Raw genomic sequence first — 17,904 nt, forward strand, 5'->3', positions numbered from 1 at the left:
CGTTCTGAATGAGCTGCAATCACCTGGTATATTTTAGGGACATCTGTAAAACACTGGTACAGTAGTCAAGACTACTATTGGATATTTTTCTAGATTCTGGTTGGATATGCATATATAATCTGACTTTGACGGTGCTAATGTGTCTGGTTAAAGTTCTGAGGCCATGACTAATTATACCTGAATAAGACCAGGAATTTTTTGCGTGATTTCCCTCCCACCCTGCATGTCCACAAGTACTATTATTTTTCATCAGTACTATTATTTTTCATTAGTCATAGTTTTAACCATCATCACAGTATGACTAAGTGTCACCATCCTTGCACACAATTGTTAGAAAATGTAGCATTTCTTATTATACACTAGGTCTATCAATGTAGTCACAGGTTAAGTACAATGGACAGTATGCACTCTGTAACATTAGGAGTAGGACTTACTCCTGTCATGTTCAATGTAGACTGTTTAATTTAATTAATACTCCTATCATGTTCCTTATAGTAATAGTTTGGCATGCAGCACATGTGTGTGATGAGCTTTCTGTAATGAACACACAAAAGATGTGTAGCTGTCAACCCTTTATTTGAAAATGAAAAAGAAGAAATTACGGACAGTCTTTTTTACAGAGTAAACATGTACTGTTACAATTGTATGAATACAACATAATACAGATGATCTAAACATATAATCAAACTAAGTCATTGAAATACACTATGATGATAATTATGTTAGTCAACACAGAGATATGTTACAATTGCACCACTAGTCCGTGAATATTAATGAATGTGACATTGTAATTGCTGAAGAATGTGGGCATAAACTAGTGTTTGCCCACATTCTTCATCAATTACAATATAACAATATGAGAAGCAGCTGCTTCTTATATAAAATATTCAGGTTTTCAATTCAAATATAGCAAAAATAGCTGATCTACAAGCTCAAAGCACGTCACATTGCGACGCGTTTTGAGCTTGTAGATCGGCTATTTTTACTACGTCGGTAATATGCACTGTGGCTGTGTGTTTGTGTGTGTCCCAACACGCTGTGTGTCCGTCCCTCAGGTGTGTGTGTGTGTGTGTCCTAACACGCTGTGTGTCCGTCCCTCAGGTGTGTGTGTGTGTGTCCTAACACGCTGTGTGTCCGTCCCTCAGGTGTGTGTGTGTGTGTCCTAACACGCTGTGTGTCCGTCCCTCAGGTGTGTGTGTGTGTCCTAACACGCTGTGTGTCCGTCCCTCAGGTGTGTGTGTGTGTCCCAACACGCTGTGTGTCCGTCCCTCAGGTGTGTGTGTGTGTGTCCTAACACGCTGTGTGTCCGTCCCTCAGGTGTGTGTGTGTGTGTCCTAACACGCTGTGTGTCCGTCCCTCAGGTGTGTGTGTGTGTGTCCTAACACGCTGTGTGTCCGTCCCTCAGGTGTTTGTGTGTGTCCCAACACGCTGTGTGTCCGTCCCTCAGGTGTGTGTGTGTGTGTGTCCTAACACGCTGTGTGTCCGTCCCTCAGGTGTGTGTGTGTGTGTGTCCTAACACGCTGTGTGTCCGTCCCTCAGGTGTGTCCGTGTCCCAGGAGGACTTCCACCGGGCTCTGCAGGGCTTCACCCCTCCGTCGCTGCTGGCCATGGACCTCCACACCCCCCCCGGCGGCGTGGGGCTCGACAGCGTGGGCGGCCTGAAGGACGTGAGACGACAGTTAATGGACGCCATCTTGCTCCCGGCCAAGGTCAGTTAATGGACGCCATCTTGCTCCCGGGCCAAGGTCAGTTAACCCATTCTGACCTGAGATCAGATTCATACGAGGTTTCCACTGGACACACACTGGTCTGATTAACCCATTCTGACCTGAGATCAGATTCTAAAAAATGTCAGTAGTTCTTTGATTTTTCAAAAAATAGCAGACCTACAAGCTCGTATCGCGCCACGCGGTGGCGCGATACGAGCTTGTAGGTCTGTTATTTGGGTTAATAGACGCCATCCTGCTTGCTCCCCCCGGCCAAGGTCAGTTAATAGACGCCATCTTGCTCCCGGCCAAGGTCAGTTAATAGACGCCATCTTGCTCCCCCCGGCCAAGGTCAGTTAATGGACTCCATCTTGCTCCCCCTGGCCAAGGTCAGTTAACGGACGCCATCTTGCTCCCCCCGGCCAAGGTCAGTTAATGGACGCCATCTTGCTCCCCCCGGCCAAGGTCAGTTAATGGACGCCATCTTGCTCCCCCCGGCCAAGGTCAGTTAATGGACGCCATCTTGCTCCCCCCGGCCAAGGTCAGTTAATGGACGCCATCTTGCTCCCCCCGGCCAAGGTCAGTTAATAGACGCCATCTTGCTCCCCTCGGCCAAGGTCAGTTAATAGACGCCATCTTGCTCCCGGCCAAGGTCAGTTAATGGACGCCATCTTGCTCCCCGGCCAAGGTCAGTTAATGGACGCCATCTTGCTCCCCGGCCAAGGTCAGTTAATGGACGCCATCTTGCTCCCCCTGGCCAAGGTCAGTTAATGGACGCCATCTTGCTCCCCCCGGCCAAGGTCAGTTAATGGACGCCATCTTGCTCCCCGGCCAAGGTCAGTTAATGGACGCCATCTTGCTCCCCCCGGCCAAGGTCAGTTAATGGACGCCATCTTGCTCCCCCCGGCCAAGGTCAGTTAATAGACGCCATCTTGCTCCCCCCGGCCAAGGTCAGTTAATGGACGCCATCTTGCTCCCCCCGGCCAAGGTCAGTTAATGGACGCCATCTTGCTCCCCGGCCAAGGTCAGTTAATGGACGCCATCTTGCTCCCGGCCAAGGTCAGTTAATGGACGCCATCTTGCTCCCGGCCAAGGTCAGTTAATGGACGCCATCTTGCTCCCCCCGGCCAAGGTCAGTTAATGGACGCCATCTTGCTTGCTCCCCGCGGCCAAGGTCAGTTAATGGACGCCATCTTGCTTGCTCCCCGCGGCCAAGGTCAGTTAATAGACGCCATCTTGCTCCCCCCGGCCAAGGTCAGTTAATGCACGCCATCTTGCTCCCCCCGGCCAAGGTCAGTTAATAGACGCCATCTTGCTCCCGGGCCAAGGTCAGTTAATAGACGCCATCTTGCTCCCCTCGGCCAAGGTCAGTTAATGGACGCCATCTTGCTCCCCCCGGCCAAGGTCAGTTAATGGACGCCATCTTGCTCCTCCCGGCCAAGGTCAGTTAATGGACGCCATCTTGCTCCCCCTGGCCAAGGTCAGTTAATGGACGCCATCTTGCTCCCCCCGGCCAAGGTCAGTTAATGGACGCCATCTTGCTCCCCCCGGCCAAGGTCAGTTAATGGACGCCATCTTGCTCCCCCCGGCCAAGGTCAGTTAATGGACGCCATCTTGCTCCCGGCCAAGGTCAGTTAATGGACGCCATCTTGCTCCCCCCGGCCAAGGTCAGTTAATGGACGCCATCTTGCTCCCGGCCAAGGTCAGTTAATGGACGCCATCTTGCTCCTCCCGGCCAAGGTCAGTTAATGGACGCCATCTTGCTCCCCCTGGCCAAGGTCAGTTAATGGACGCCATCTTGCTCCCCCCGGCCAAGGTCAGTTAATGGACGCCATCTTGCTCCCCCCGGCCAAGGTCAGTTAATGGACGCCATCTTGCTCCCCCCGGCCAAGGTCAGTTAATGGACGCCATCTTGCTCCCCCCGGCCAAGGTCAGTTAATGGACGCCATCTTGCTCCCGGCCAAGGTCAGTTAATGGACGCCATCTTGCTCCCCCCGGCCAAGGTCAGTTAATGGACGCCATCTTGCTCCCGGCCAAGGTCAGTTAATGGACGCCATCTTGCTCCCCCCGGCCAAGGTCAGTTAATGGACGCCATCTTGCTCCCGGCCAAGGTCAGTTAATGGACGCCATCTTGCTCCCCCCGGCCAAGGTCAGTTAATGGACGCCATCTTGCTCCCGGCCAAGGTCAGTTAATGGACGCCATCTTGCTCCCCCCGGCCAAGGTCAGTTAATGGACGCCATCTTGCTCCCCCCGGCCAAGGTCAGTTAATGGACGCCATCTTGCTCCCCCCGGCCAAGGTCAGTTAATGGACGCCATCTTGCTCCCCCCGGCCAAGGTCAGTTAATGGACGCCATCTTGCTCCCCCCGGCCAAGGTCAGTTAATGGACGCCATCTTGCTCCCCCCGGCCAAGGTCAGTTAATGGACGCCATCTTGCTCCCGGCCAAGGTCAGTTAATGGACGCCATCTTGCTCCCCCCGGCCAAGGTCAGTTAATGGACGCCATCTTGCTCCCCCCGGCCAAGGTCAGTTAATGGACGCCATCTTGCTCCCCCCGGCCAAGGTCAGTTAATGGACGCCATCTTGCTCCCGGCCAAGGTCAGTTAATGGACGCCATCTTGCTCCCCCCGGCCAAGGTCAGTTAATGGACGCCATCTTGCTCCCCCTGGCCAAGGTCAGTTAATGGACGCCATCTTGCTCCCCCCGGCCAAGGTCAGTTAATGGACGCCATCTTGCTCCCCCCGGCCAATGTCTCTGCTTCCTGTGAGTTACACAATACGTGGATTAGTTGGACAATTTCTCCTGTTCTATTATGATCTTGTAACAATGAAAAGTGTCTGTCTGTCTGTCTGTCTGTCTGTCTGTCTGTCTGTCTGTCTGTCTGTCTGTTCTATCTATATCACTGTTTCCAAAACACTGGGTCGAGAGGGACCCATTTGTAACCTGACGCTGCCAGATGGGGGCAGTATTGGGTAACCATGTTTCCCAACACAGCACTCATCTGGGATCTCTCAGGGAGTTGAGCTGACACAAATCCGTTCCGTACCGAACCAATCAGCGTGAGCTAAGGGCGGGATATGTGCGAAACCGGATGTGAAGCTATATAGACACGTCAATATGATTGGTTGTGTTTGCACGCCCACACGGTGATAGACAGACGGTCCCATCCAATCATCTAACAAGTATCTTGAAAAAAAAGAACAGCCCCGTCATCGAATTTGCTTCCGAGATCCCAGATCCCAATAAGCTGTGAAACAAATTTGTGTAGCAAGCTTCTTGGATCTGGCAGCGTCAAGTTAACCCATTTGTGGATCGTGCACCGATTTCTATGGGTCGCGAGTAATTTTTCTTGCTTCATTTCCTCCAAAACAATGTTGTAATGTCTTCTCAAAGGTATTTCCAGAAAATAACTTTTTTAGAGGTAATGAAAATGTCAGATCAGAAGTTTGGTTACTGGGGTAGAAATGTCTCTTTTTTTTGGGGTCTTGTTTGTTTGTGAACCACTGATCTACTGTACAATGTACAGTAACACCAGACGAGGCTAAAATATGGAAACGTGTCTCCCGTACGTTGCAGTACCCGGTTCTGTTCTCCAAGCTGCCCATCCGTCACTGCTCCGGACTGCTGCTGTACGGAGCGCCGGGCACGGGCAAGACCATGCTGGCAGGGGCCGTGGCCAAGGACAGTGGCATGAACTTCATCTCTATCAAGGTATATTTATATTATAATAATACTTCAAACCCAAGGACAGTGGCCTGAACTGTTATCTCTATCAAGGTATATTTATCCCATTCTGACCTGAGATCAGATTCTAAAAAGTTTTCTGAAAAAGCTATGTTTCTATGTCAGTCGTTCTTCGATTTTTCTAAAATAGCAGACCTACAAGCTCATGGCGCGCCACTCGGTGGCGCGCTATGAGCTTGTAGATCTGCTATTTTTCAATAGCTAAAGCATAGCATAATGCTAACACCAAAAGGGGTTCCCGCCCCAAAATGGGTTATATTTGAATACTTCAAACCCAAGGACAGTGGCCTGAACTGTTATCTCTATCAAGGTATATTATGATACACAGCAGTGGTTTTCAACCCTTTTCATGTCAAGGCCCATCGTTTATTCTGCATTTGAGCCACGCGGACCACCATTTGATGACATGTTTAGCCTCAATGTTTTGTTTGATAAGATGTTCTCCTCTCCTCTCCTCTCCTCTCCTCTCCTCTCCTCTCCTCTCCTCTCCTCTCCTCTCCTCTCCTCTCCTCTCCTCTCCTCTCCTCTCCTCTCCCCTCCCCTCCCCTCCCCTCCCCTCCCCTCCCCTCCTCTCCTCTCCTCCTCTCCAGGGACCGGAGCTTCTCAGTAAGTACATTGGAGCCAGTGAACAGGCAGTCCGGGATGTCTTTCAGAGGTCAGTTCTCTGCTCCGCTCCGCTCAGAATTATGATATTCTTTTTTTTTTAATAAAGTATATTTATTGGTTTTAACAAACACAGACATTACACAACATGAACATAATACAAACAACAAAAGAAAAGAAAAAAACAGCTCAGGCACAACACTATTATAAATACAAAGATTGAATATACAAAGACATGGCAAGAACAATGAACCATAAGGACAATAAGTGGCTTTTGAATTTTGATATCTACAACAGGGCTTTATTGTAGTGCCTGTAACTGTACACTGGCATTGACCATTGGAACAAATTACTGAGACATTTAATAAAATAATAATAAAAGGTTAACAGTTTGACTGCGGAAAACGATTTATCAGACTTTTAATCAACCCCCCTTCACTGCCGAGATTGTTGTATTACCTTTAGAGCATACGCTGAATTATTTGGGCTTTTAATCCGCGAAAATCGAGCGAAAAAAGCTTCCTCCTTTTGTTATGAGCGATCGCACCACCCGCCATCTTGGTACACCCGGAAGACGCAGCACAGGACCCTCCTCCATGAGGCGTTGAACCCCATTCGTTTACATTGGCCTCAATTTCCCAGAAGCCCTAGCAGCCCACAGCATGTGACGATTTCCGGTTTCATCTCAAAACAGATGCATCTTCTCTCTTTCTCCGCGGCGATGACGGATTTTCTTTTTTTTGTTTACATTACGGCGGATTAAACACATAAAACAAAAGGCGCGTATGTCCGATATGGCAGCGACAATAACCTGGAGTAATCCATTCAAAGCACGGAAACTGTTTTAAAAGAAAATAGCGGAAGTAGCTGATCTACAGGCTTACAACTTGTCACAAAGTGACATGGTGTAAGCTTATAGATCTGCAATTTCTGATGTCTTTGGAAAATGTGTTAAATTGTGTGCGAAACATCTTCCAACATGGAAACGATTATGACCATTCTGCACGTATAATTGTGATTATCTCAAATAATTGCAATTATCATCATGTAATAATTGAATGCCACAGTGGAAAAACAGATAAGGGGTCAGGACAACGAGGCCTTTTCGTGGTAGGGGTCAGAATGAAATTTGGACTGTTTTTCGTCTGTGGTACTTTTATTGTTGGAGGCCTCAGTGACGATGCTGCCCATAGAGTATTAACCTATTCTGACCTGAGATCAGATTCATACGAGGTTTCCACTGGACACACACTGGTCTGATTAACCCATTCTGACCTGAGATCAAATTCTAAAAATGTCAGTCGTTCTTCGATTTTTCAAAAAATAGCAGACCTACAAGCTCGTAGCACGCCACTCTGTGGCGGGATATGAGCTTGTAGATCTGCTATTTTTCAATAGCTAAAGCATAACGTAATGCTAACACCAAAAGGGGTTCCCTCCCAAAATGGGTTAAGGATGGAGACTGATCTGGTGCGAAGCTCCGCCCCCTCCGCTATTCATGTCAGTGGAAGTTGCTCAGTGGCGTTTTGAAGCACCCGGAAGGACCCTCTACTTCCGCCTTTTTGGGCGCACTTCCGCATTTGACCTCCAAAATTTGGAGGTCAAATGCGTAAAGTGCAACCGAGCGCTCAATGTTAAAGCCCAGATGCTGCACGGGGGGGGTTTCCTCGTCATGAATCCACGGGTCCGCCTGCAGTCCTTCCTCTTACCACTAGGGCCCTGCAGTCCTTCCTCTTACCACTAGGGCCCTGCAGTCCTTCCTCTTACCACTAGGGCCCTGCAGTCCTTCCTCTTACCACTAGGGCCCTGCAGTCCTTCCTCTTACCACTAGGGCCCTGCAGTCCTTCCTCTTACCACTAGGGCCCTGCAGTCCTTCCTCTTACCACTAGGGCCCTGCAGTCCTTCCTCTTACCACTAGGGCCCTGCAGTCCTTCCTCTTACCACTAGGGCCCAGCGCTTCAACGTTGGAGTGCCTAGCTGGCCCCTTGTGGTCATTCATGTCTGGTCCATAGAGTATATATATCTATAGAGAAGACACCCGAGTTCTCCTCCCATCCACTTGCATTGAGTTGCTCAAAAGCGCATGAGGCGGATTCACTGCTCCTTCCTGGTAGGAACAGAGTGCATTCTGGGACGGATTGCAATGGTGAGTGGCCCCAAACACATGAACGCACTGCCGTTGAACGCGCACGAGCGTCGTCCGTCGTGAACGTGTACAATGATAGTCAACGGACAGCGCGTTCATGTGTTTGGGGCCAGGCTGCAATACCTTCTTTCGGCCACTATGTCCATTTCGCCTCAAGATTTCCTCTGGGTGCCTTCTCTATAAATATATATACTCTAAGGTCTGGTCCCCCAGGGCCCTGCATCCTATTCTCTGTTCACCCTGTGCTCCTTCATATCTCTTCCCCCAGGGCCCTGCATCCTGTTCTCTGTTCACCCTGTGCTCCTTCATATCTCTTCCCCCAGGGCCCTGCATCCTGTTCTCTGTTCACCCTGTGTGCTCCTTCATATCTCTTCCCCCAGGGCCCTGCATCCTGTTCTCTGTTCACCCTGTGCTCCTTCATATCTCTTCCCCCAGGGCCCTGCATCCTGTTCTCTGTTCACCCTGTGTGTTCCTTCATATCTCGTCCCCCAGGGCCCTGCATCCTGCTCTCTGTTCACCCTGTGTGCTCCTTCATATCTCTTCCCCCAGGGCCCTGCATCCTGTTCTCTGTTCACCCTGTGTGCTCCTTCATATCTCTTCCCCCAGGGCCCTGCATCCTGTTCTCTGTTCACCCTGTGTGCTTCTTCATATCTCTTCCCCCAGGGCCCTGCATCCTATTCTCTGTTCACCCTGTGCTCCTTCATATCTCTTCCCCCAGGGCCCTGCATCCTGTTCTCTGTTCACCCTGTGTGCTCCTTCATCTCTCTTCCCCCAGGGCCCTGCATCCTGCTCTCTGTTCACCCTGTGTGCTCCTTCATATCTCTTCCCCCAGGGCCCTGCATCCTGTTCTCTGTTCACCCTGTGCGCTCCGTCATATCTCTTCCCCCAGGGCCCTGCATCCTGTTCTCTGTTCACCCTGTGTGCTCCTTCATATCTCTTCCCCCAGGGCCCTGCATCCTGTTCTCTGTTCACCCTGTGTGCTCCTTCATATCTCTTCCCCCAGGGCCCTGCATCCTGTTCTCTGTTCACCCTGTGTGCTCCTTCATATCTCTTCCCCCAGGGCCCTGCATCCTGTGCTCTGTTCACCCTGTGTGCTCCTTCATATCTCTTCCCCCAGGGCCCTGCATCCTGTTCTCTGTTCACCCTGTGTGCTCCTTCATATCTCTTCCCCCAGGGCCCTGCATCCTGTTCTCTGTTCACCCTGTGTGCTCCTTCATATCTCTTCCCCCAGGGCCCTGCATCCTGTTCTCTGTTCACCCTGTGTGCTCCTTCATATCTCTTCCCCCAGGGCCCTGCATCCTGTTCTCTGTTCACCCTGTGTGCTCCTTCATATCTCTTCCCCCAGGGCCCAGGCGGCCAGGCCCTGCATCCTGTTCTCTGTTCACCCTGTGCTCCTTCATATCTCTTCCCCCAGGGCCCTGCATCCTGTTCTCTGTTCACCCTGTGCTCCTTCATATCTCTTCCCCCAGGGCCCTGCATCCTGTTCTCTGTTCACCCTGTGTGCTCCTTCATATCTCTTCCCCCAGGGCCCAGGCGGCCAGGCCCTGCATCATGTTCTCTGTTCACCCTGTGTGCTCCTTCATATCTCTTCCCCCAGGGCCCAGGCGGCCAGGCCCTGCATCCTGTTCTCTGTTCACCCTGTGTGCTCCTTCATATCTCTTCCCCCAGGGCCCTGCATCCTGTTCTCTGTTCACCCTGTGTGCTCCTTCATATCTCTTCCCCCAGGGCCCTGCATCCTGTTCTCTGTTCACCCTGTGTGCTCCTTCATATCTCTTCCCCCAGGGCCCAGGCGGCCAGGCCCTGCATCCTGTTCTTTGACGAGTTTGACTCCCTGGCCCCGCGGAGGGGTCACGACAGCACGGGGGTGACGGACCGCGTGGTCAACCAGCTGCTCACACAGCTGGACGGCGTGGAGGGCCTGCAAGGTATACTGTACATACTGTACACTTCACACTGTTAGATAGATAGATAGATAGATAGATACTGTTTAACCACAGCCTGCACGGTATACTGTAACTGTACACTTCACACTGTACTGTCTACCACAGCCTGCATGGTACTGTAACGTCACACTGCAACGTACTGTACACACTACACATACTGAGTATTTATTTCACTCTTAATTTATAAAGCAATAGAGCGATAAGGAGGAGGAAAATCAGAGTAATTCTACCACTATGGCGGCGGTGGCTCAGGGGTAGAGTGACCACTAGGGGGCGCCGGTGGCTCAGGGGTAGAGTGCCTGGATGGTAACCGTAAGGTTGCCAGTTCGATCCCTGTGGGCTCCCCCAGAGTTACTGTCGAAGTGTCCTTGAGCAAGACACTGAACCCCTAATTGCTCCTGATGTGCAGGTTGGTGCCTTGCATGGTTTCCGCCGCCATCGGTGTGAATGTGTGGGGTTAACCCCTTAGATAGCATTTCTGTTAGCTTAGATAGCATTTGACACGGACTTATAGCATGTTATGTAGACAGCACTATAATTGTATTGTAGGCTATATAGTCATAGCGCGCCATAGTACATATGTATAGCATAGTAGTGAATATGTATAGTTTATTATGTATAGTGTATGTATAGTTTCATCATATAGATATTCCACTGTTACCTTCTTAGCTTACGCATGTTTCATGATAAATGCTTTTATGTGATGTATTCCCATGCTTTTGTTCTTGCTTAAATGTAAGTCGCTCTGGATTAAGAGCGTCTGCTAAATGCCTAAATTGTAAATTGTGAATGTAATGCACAGTCTATGTAAAGCTCCTTGGATAAAGGCGCTATATAAATGCACCATTTACCACTTACCACTATTCTGCCGCTTCAGAACCGTACCTGCGACCGATAGAAGTGGGTCCATGACCCAATAATGGGTCCCGACTCGCTGTACTGTAAGTGGCTGAGCCACCAGGCGACCCCAGTAATACATATCATTAAGAGTGAACATATTGTTTTGTGTGTGTGTGTGTGTGTGTGTGTGTGTGTGTGTGTGTGTGTGTGTGTGTGTGTGTGTGTGTGTGTGTGTGTGTGTGTGTGTGTGTGTGTGTGTGTGTGTGTGTGTGTGTGTGTGTGTTTGCTACCAGGTGTGTATGTGCTGGCGGCCAGCAGTCGACCAGACCTCATAGACCCGGCTCTGCTGAGACCCGGCAGACTGGACAAGTCCCTGTACTGCCCTCCCCCTGACCTGGTCTGTACCGTACTGTACTGTATAACATCATACTGTACATTCACTGTATTCTACTGCCCTCCCCCTGACCTGCTCCGTCTAACATCATACACTCGCTCAGAATGATCACTGTTTTGGCTACACGATGGGTGCGTTCGGAGATTCGCACAGAGCGCACCGGTGTGCCCTCTTCTCATTCATTAATTCAGTGCACTCTGTGTGCGTTGTCGTTCGGGAAATCTGATGCGCTGCGTCCCGGGTGTGCTGACGATTGCTCGCACTGAGCGACCCCACTCAGAGGCTGGGGTTGTCCTGATGTGAGTGAGTCACTGAGCGACCCCACTCAGAGGCTGGGGTTGTCCTGATGTGAGTGAGTCACTGAGCGACCCCACTCAGAGGCTGGGGTTGTCCTGATGTCAGTGAGTCACTGAGCGACCCCACTCAGAGGCTGGGGTTGTCCTGATGTCAGTGAGTCACTGAGCGACCCCACTCAGAGGCTGGGGTTGTCCTGATGTCAGTGAGTCACTGAGCGACCCCACTCAGAGGCTGGGGTTGTCCTGATGTCAGTGAGTCACTGAGCGACCCCACTCAGAGGCTGGGGTTGTCCTGATGTCAGTGAGTCACTGAGCGACCCCACTCAGAGGCTGGGGTTGTCCTGATGTCAGTGAGTCACTGAGCGACCCCACTCAGAGGCTGGGGTTGTCCTGATGTCAGTGAGTCACTGAGCGACCCCACTCAGAGGCTGGGGTTGTCCTGATGTCAGTGAGTCACTGAGCGACCCCACTCAGAGGCTGGGGTTGTCCTGATGTCAGTGAGTCACTGAGCGACCCCACTCAGAGGCTGGGGTTGTCCTGATGTGAGTGAGTCACTGAGCGACCCCACTCAGAGGCTGGGGTTGTCCTGATGTGAGTGAGTCACTGAGCGACCCCACTCAGAGGCTGGGGTTGTCCTGATGTCAGTGAGTCACTGAGCGACCCCACTCAGAGGCTGGGGTTGTCCTGATGTCAGTGAGTCACTGAGCGACCCCACTCAGAGGCTGGGGTTGTCCTGATGTGAGTGAGTCACTGAGCGACCCCACTCAGAGGCTGGGGTTGTCCTGATGTCAGTGATTCACTGAGCGACCCCACTCAGAGGCTGGGGTTGTCCTGATGTGAGTGGGTCACTGCGGTGTCTTGAGCGCTCCCCGGGGGGCGAAAGCTAAGCTAGCAAGGCAAGCATTTAGTACCGGTCAAGTGTTTCACCATTTACCTTGGTCCATGGTTTAACTGGTCCATGGTTTAACTGGTCCATGGTTTAACTGGTCCATGGTTTAACTTGTCCATCGTTTAACTGGTCCATGGTTTAACTGGTCCATGGTTTAACTTGTCCATGGTTTAACTGGTCCATGGTTTAACTTGTCCATGGTTTAACTGGTCCATGGTTTAACTGGTCCATGGTTTAACTTGTCCATGGTTTAACTGGTCCATGGTTTAACTGGTCCATGGTTTAACTGGTCCATGGTTTAACTTGTCCATGGTTTAATTTGTCCATGGTTTAACTTGTCCATGGTTTAACTGGTCCATGGTTTAACTGGTCCATGGTTTAACTGGTCCATGGTTTAACTGGTCCATGGTTTAACTTGTCCATGGTTTAACTTGTCCATGGTTTAACTGGTCCATGGTTTAACTTGTCCATGGTTTAACTGGTCCATGGTTTAACTTGTCCATGGTTTAACTGGTCCATGGTTTAACTGGTCCATGGTTTAACTGGCCCATGGTTTAACTGGTCCATGGTTTAACTGGTCCATGGTTTAACTGGTCCATGGTTTAACTTGTCCATGGTTTAACTTGTCCATGGTTGAACTGGTCCATGGTTTAACTGGTCCATGGTTTAACTTGTCCATGGTTTAACTGGTCCATGGTTTAACTTGTCCATGGTTTAACTGGTCCATGGTTTAACTGGTCCATGGTTTAACTGGTCCATGGTTTAACTTGTCCATGGTTTAACTTGTCCATGGTTTAACTTGTCCATGGTTTAACTGGTCCATGGTTTAACTTGTCCATGGTTTAACTGGTCCATGGTTTAACTGGTCCATGGTTTAACTGGCCCATGGTTTAACTGGTCCATGGTTTAACTGGTCCATGGTTTAACTTGTCCATGGTTTAACTTGTCCATGGTTTAACTTGTCCATGGTTTAACTGGTCCATGGTTTAACTAGTCGTTGGTAAATAAGCCACACTGACGTGACTGCCCAGCACACTGAGCACATTCCCGGTGCACATATCCGAACGCACGCTATATTTCAACCATTTCAAATATTTACAATATATCGTTGTTGTCAGGCAGGAACCTCTTATCTTCATATTTTAACAATCTTTGTGTGTTTTTCTTTTCTTTTTTTTTTTGTAAATGAACACCCTACTGGCGTACTTGATCATATTACAGCGTCACACAAAAGCATCAAAAGGAGCAGATCTGCCGTAGATCTGCTACTTTTGAACGCCGAAAAGTAACAGACATATGAGGTTTCCACCTGACAGAACATATAATAACATAGTATGGTATCGCATAATATTGTATTGTATTAGAAAAAAACAGAAACTATTTAGGTCTACGCAGTGATTTACAAAGACAAAAAGGTGGTACAGTAAAACACAAAGTAGGCCAACTTAAAACATAATAAACTAACTAATAAACTCATTTCTAGTAGTTGTGTCCCCTAGGACGTCCCCTGTACACCGTGGGCCCTATTTGCCCCTTATCCCTAAACATATTAGCCATATGTTACTATTTTTAACCCATTCTGACCTGAGATCAGATTCATACGAGGTTTCCGCTGGACACACACTGGTCTGATTAACCCATTCTGACCTGAGATCAGATTCTAGAAATGTCAGTCGCTCTTCGATTTTTCAAAAATAGCAGACCTACAAGCTCGTATCGCGCCACTCGGTGGCGCGATATGAGCTTGTAGATCTGCTATTTTTCAATAGATAAAGCATAACATGATGCTGACACCAAAATGGGTGCCCGGTCAGAATGGGTTAAATACATTTAAACATTTAAATACATTTGCAAATAGTTCAACTAGTCGAGCTGCATACATCAACACACTGTGAGGTGGTAGATTGGCTTATTATTTGAACTATTTAAAAAGGATTTTCAAAACGGTACAATATGACAAAGAAGTTAAGGCATATAAGGGGTAAGGTGGCGCTCAAGACAGGGCCCCCTTTTTTATGTTTTTTCTTTTCGCCTTTATTTTATATATTTTATGGAGGGACAGACGGTAGGCTGACAGGACATGGGGAGAGAGATTTTTATTTATTTATTTGACAGGGACAAAGCTCATTAATCAACAGTTTTCACATCAATGTAAATGGGCCAGAGTTAGCCGAAAGCTAAATTTCATCTGTAGTCCCTGGGCAGGCTCTTAAAAAATGAATGATAAAAGAAAGACAAAGTCTAGTGTGCCTGAACACAACACCATGCGTTGATGCCATGTGTGCATATGTGCAGGCACCCAACACTACGTCCATATAAAAACACAATACAATACAGATAAAAGAAAGACAACGTGTAGTGTGCCTGCACACAACACCATGCGTTGATGCCATGTGTGCATTATGTGCAAGCACGTACCCATCACTACGTCCATACAAAAACACAATACAATACAGTACAATACAGGAACAGATCAACATGGTACAATTTACAATTTACAATTTAGGCATTTAGCAGACGCTCTTAATCCAGAGCGACTTACATTTAAGCAAGAACAAAAGCATGGGAATACATCACATAAAAGCATTTATCATGAGACATGCGTAAGCTAAGAAGGTAACAGTGGAATATCTATATGATGAAACTATACATACACTATACATAATAAACTATACATATTCACTACTATGCTATACATATGTACTATGGCGTGCTATGACTATATACAATACAATTATAGTGCTGTCTACATAACATGCTATAAGTCTGTGTCAAATGCTATCTAAGCCAACAGAAATGCTATCTAAGGGGTTAGGGTAAGTGCTACGGGCCATGATGGAGTCTAAAAAGGTGGGTTTTCAGGCTACGGGGGACAGAACAACGGCAAGTGAAGTGAGAAATGACACCGGGGGGGGGGGGGGGTGACATGCAGTAAAGGCCGTCGGGATTGGGAGTCGAACCCGCGGCACCCAAGGTGCCAAGATAGGGCCCCTAATCTTGATCTATAAGCTCCCAACGTTCGCGACGCGTTGTGAGCTTTTAGATCGGCTTAGTTTCGGCAAATGTCCCCCCCCCCCTCCAAAAAAAGGACGCTATAGCTAGGGTTCAAGTTGGCGTTTAATTAATTAACCCATTTTGGGGCGGGAACCCCTTTTGGTGTTAGCATTATGTTATGCTTTATAGCTATTGAAAAATAGCAGATCTACAAGCTCATAGCGCGCCACCGAGTGGCGCGCTACGAGCTTGTAGGTCTGCTATTTTTTAGCTTTTTCAGAAAACTGTCAGGATGTATAGAAAACTTTTTCTTTTAACACATTGTATGCTAGAGTTTTCTATTTGCTCAGGCTTGCTGGTGCTAAGCGATTAACATTGGACTTTTGAACTTTTTAGGGGCCCACAGCGAGGGGCCTCTTATAGCTAGAATCACATCGCATAAATAAAAAGTAGGCCAAACATGTCCACTTCAATTTAAAAAAAAAATTATGATTCTACCATCTTCCATTCTGGAGATATTGACCTTTTTCTAAAACCTGCTTTTGAAGGCACGCTGCTCGCTTGAAAAAACAGCAGAGATATGGAAGGTTGAAGTTGACAGACATTGACAGACAGATATAAAAATGAACACAAATAATATCATATACATACTACACACTGAATGAAAGCCCTGAATGTCTACTTTTAGGAGGAAAACAAATACACATGGTCCCATGTATAGTTTGTCAGTAATTGGCTATTGAATGCAGCTTGCGCCCACCAGAGACACCCCTGTGAAGTGAGCAGTGCAATGTTGCGCAACATTGCACTGCTCACTTCACAGGGGTGTGATTTTCATTATTATTACAGTAGAAGTATTTTTCTTATGAAAGCAGAGAGTCTTCTGTTTCATACGGTATATAGTATGTACATTTCGCTATAGGCCTTATTTTGTGAATAATAGTTCTTCTGGTCCATGCATTTTCTGAAATCCTCTCTGGTGGGCGCAAGCTGCATTCAATAGCCAATTACTGACAAACTATATTTGTATATATTTGTATATTTGTTTTCCTCCTAAAAGTAGACATTCAGGGCTTTCATTCAGTGTGTAGTATGTATATGATAATAATTTATTTATGTTTATATCTGCCTGTCAATCTCTGTGACTTTAAACCTTTATAACTCGCTATGATAACTTCATGAGGAAATGCTCACTTCACAGGGGTGTGATTTTTATTATTATTACAGTATTAGTTTTTTTCTTATGAAAGCAGAGGGTCTTCTGTTTCATACGGTATATAATATGTACATGTCGCTATAGGCCTTATTTTGTGAATAATAGTTGGACCTGAACAACTGCATTCAATAGCCTGACAAACTGTACATGGGATCAATATTATGTATTTGTTTTCCTCCTAAAAGTAGACAATTAGGGCTTTCATTCAGTGTGTAGTATGTATATGACAATAATTTATTTATGTTTATTTTTATATCTGCCTTCAGAACGATAGTATAACGGTGAGATGCGTTACTGGATCGGTGAGTTTAGTGGTTGAGGTTGACATGTCTGGACATGTTTGAGGAAAGAAGCACAGGAGAGAGAGATGATCAAATAACTGGCTGCTTTGTTGGACAACGCTATCTTCACTTTGTTTGGGCAAAGAAGCAGAGATCAGCGATGGAAAAGAGTTTTATCCACGGCAGATAAGTAATGACGTATTATCGAGGGACCGCCATGATCAACTAACTGCCTGGGACCGAGGCTACGTTGTCACCAGCCAATGCAGCCATCGCTATCCGTTGTGTGATTGTAGCCTTTTTATTCATTATAATTGCAGTGATAAGACCTATATCACAGCCGGGCGTCTCTCTCGATACCGTGGATATAGCCTACACCCTACATCCACAATCACACAACGGATAGCGATGATGGCTGCATTGGCTGACGAAGACGTAGGCAGTAAGTTGATCATGGCGGTCCTTCGATAATACGTCATTACTTATCTGCCGTGGATATAAAGCTCTTTTCCATCGCTGATCGTGCTTCTTGCCCAAACAAACAAAGTGAAGACGCGATGGCGATACACACAACGGATAGCGATGGCTGGTGAAGACTGAAGACGTAGCCAGGCAGTTAGTTGATCATGGCGTGTGCCGTGTGCGTGTTGAAAACGTTATGAAATGGCGATTGTTGAAGATTATTCTTGGTTTATATACTGGCAGAGGGCAAATCGACACGACTGCGTTATATCTTTTTCCGAGAATGAGTGAGCGGTGCAAGGCGATCGCAAGGCGCAGTGGGGCCTGGGGGGGGGAACTCAAACTGCCAAAGCGATCAAGAGACTCCCCCCACAAAGCTTCCTCGGGAGAAA

General features: G+C 48.0%; 1 protein-coding gene across 1 annotated transcript in view; it reads left to right on the forward strand.

Annotated features, from left to right (window-relative positions):
- The window catches only part of pex1 (peroxisomal biogenesis factor 1), a 258,210-nt gene that overhangs the window by 233,306 nt on the left and 7,000 nt on the right, over positions 1-17,904 (forward strand). The window contains exons 17-21 of the mRNA XM_083787208.1: positions 1,540-1,709; positions 5,281-5,415; positions 6,039-6,103; positions 9,980-10,122; positions 11,274-11,377. Of these exons, the coding sequence (XP_083643334.1) occupies positions 1,540-1,709; positions 5,281-5,415; positions 6,039-6,103; positions 9,980-10,122; positions 11,274-11,377 (617 nt within the window). The remainder of the gene's footprint in view (positions 1-1,539; positions 1,710-5,280; positions 5,416-6,038; positions 6,104-9,979; positions 10,123-11,273; positions 11,378-17,904) is intronic.

Source organism: Protomyctophum parallelum (genome assembly GCF_964188405.1).
Source record: "Protomyctophum parallelum genome assembly, chromosome: 1".
Classification (NCBI taxonomy): Eukaryota; Metazoa; Chordata; class Actinopteri; order Myctophiformes; family Myctophidae; genus Protomyctophum; species Protomyctophum parallelum.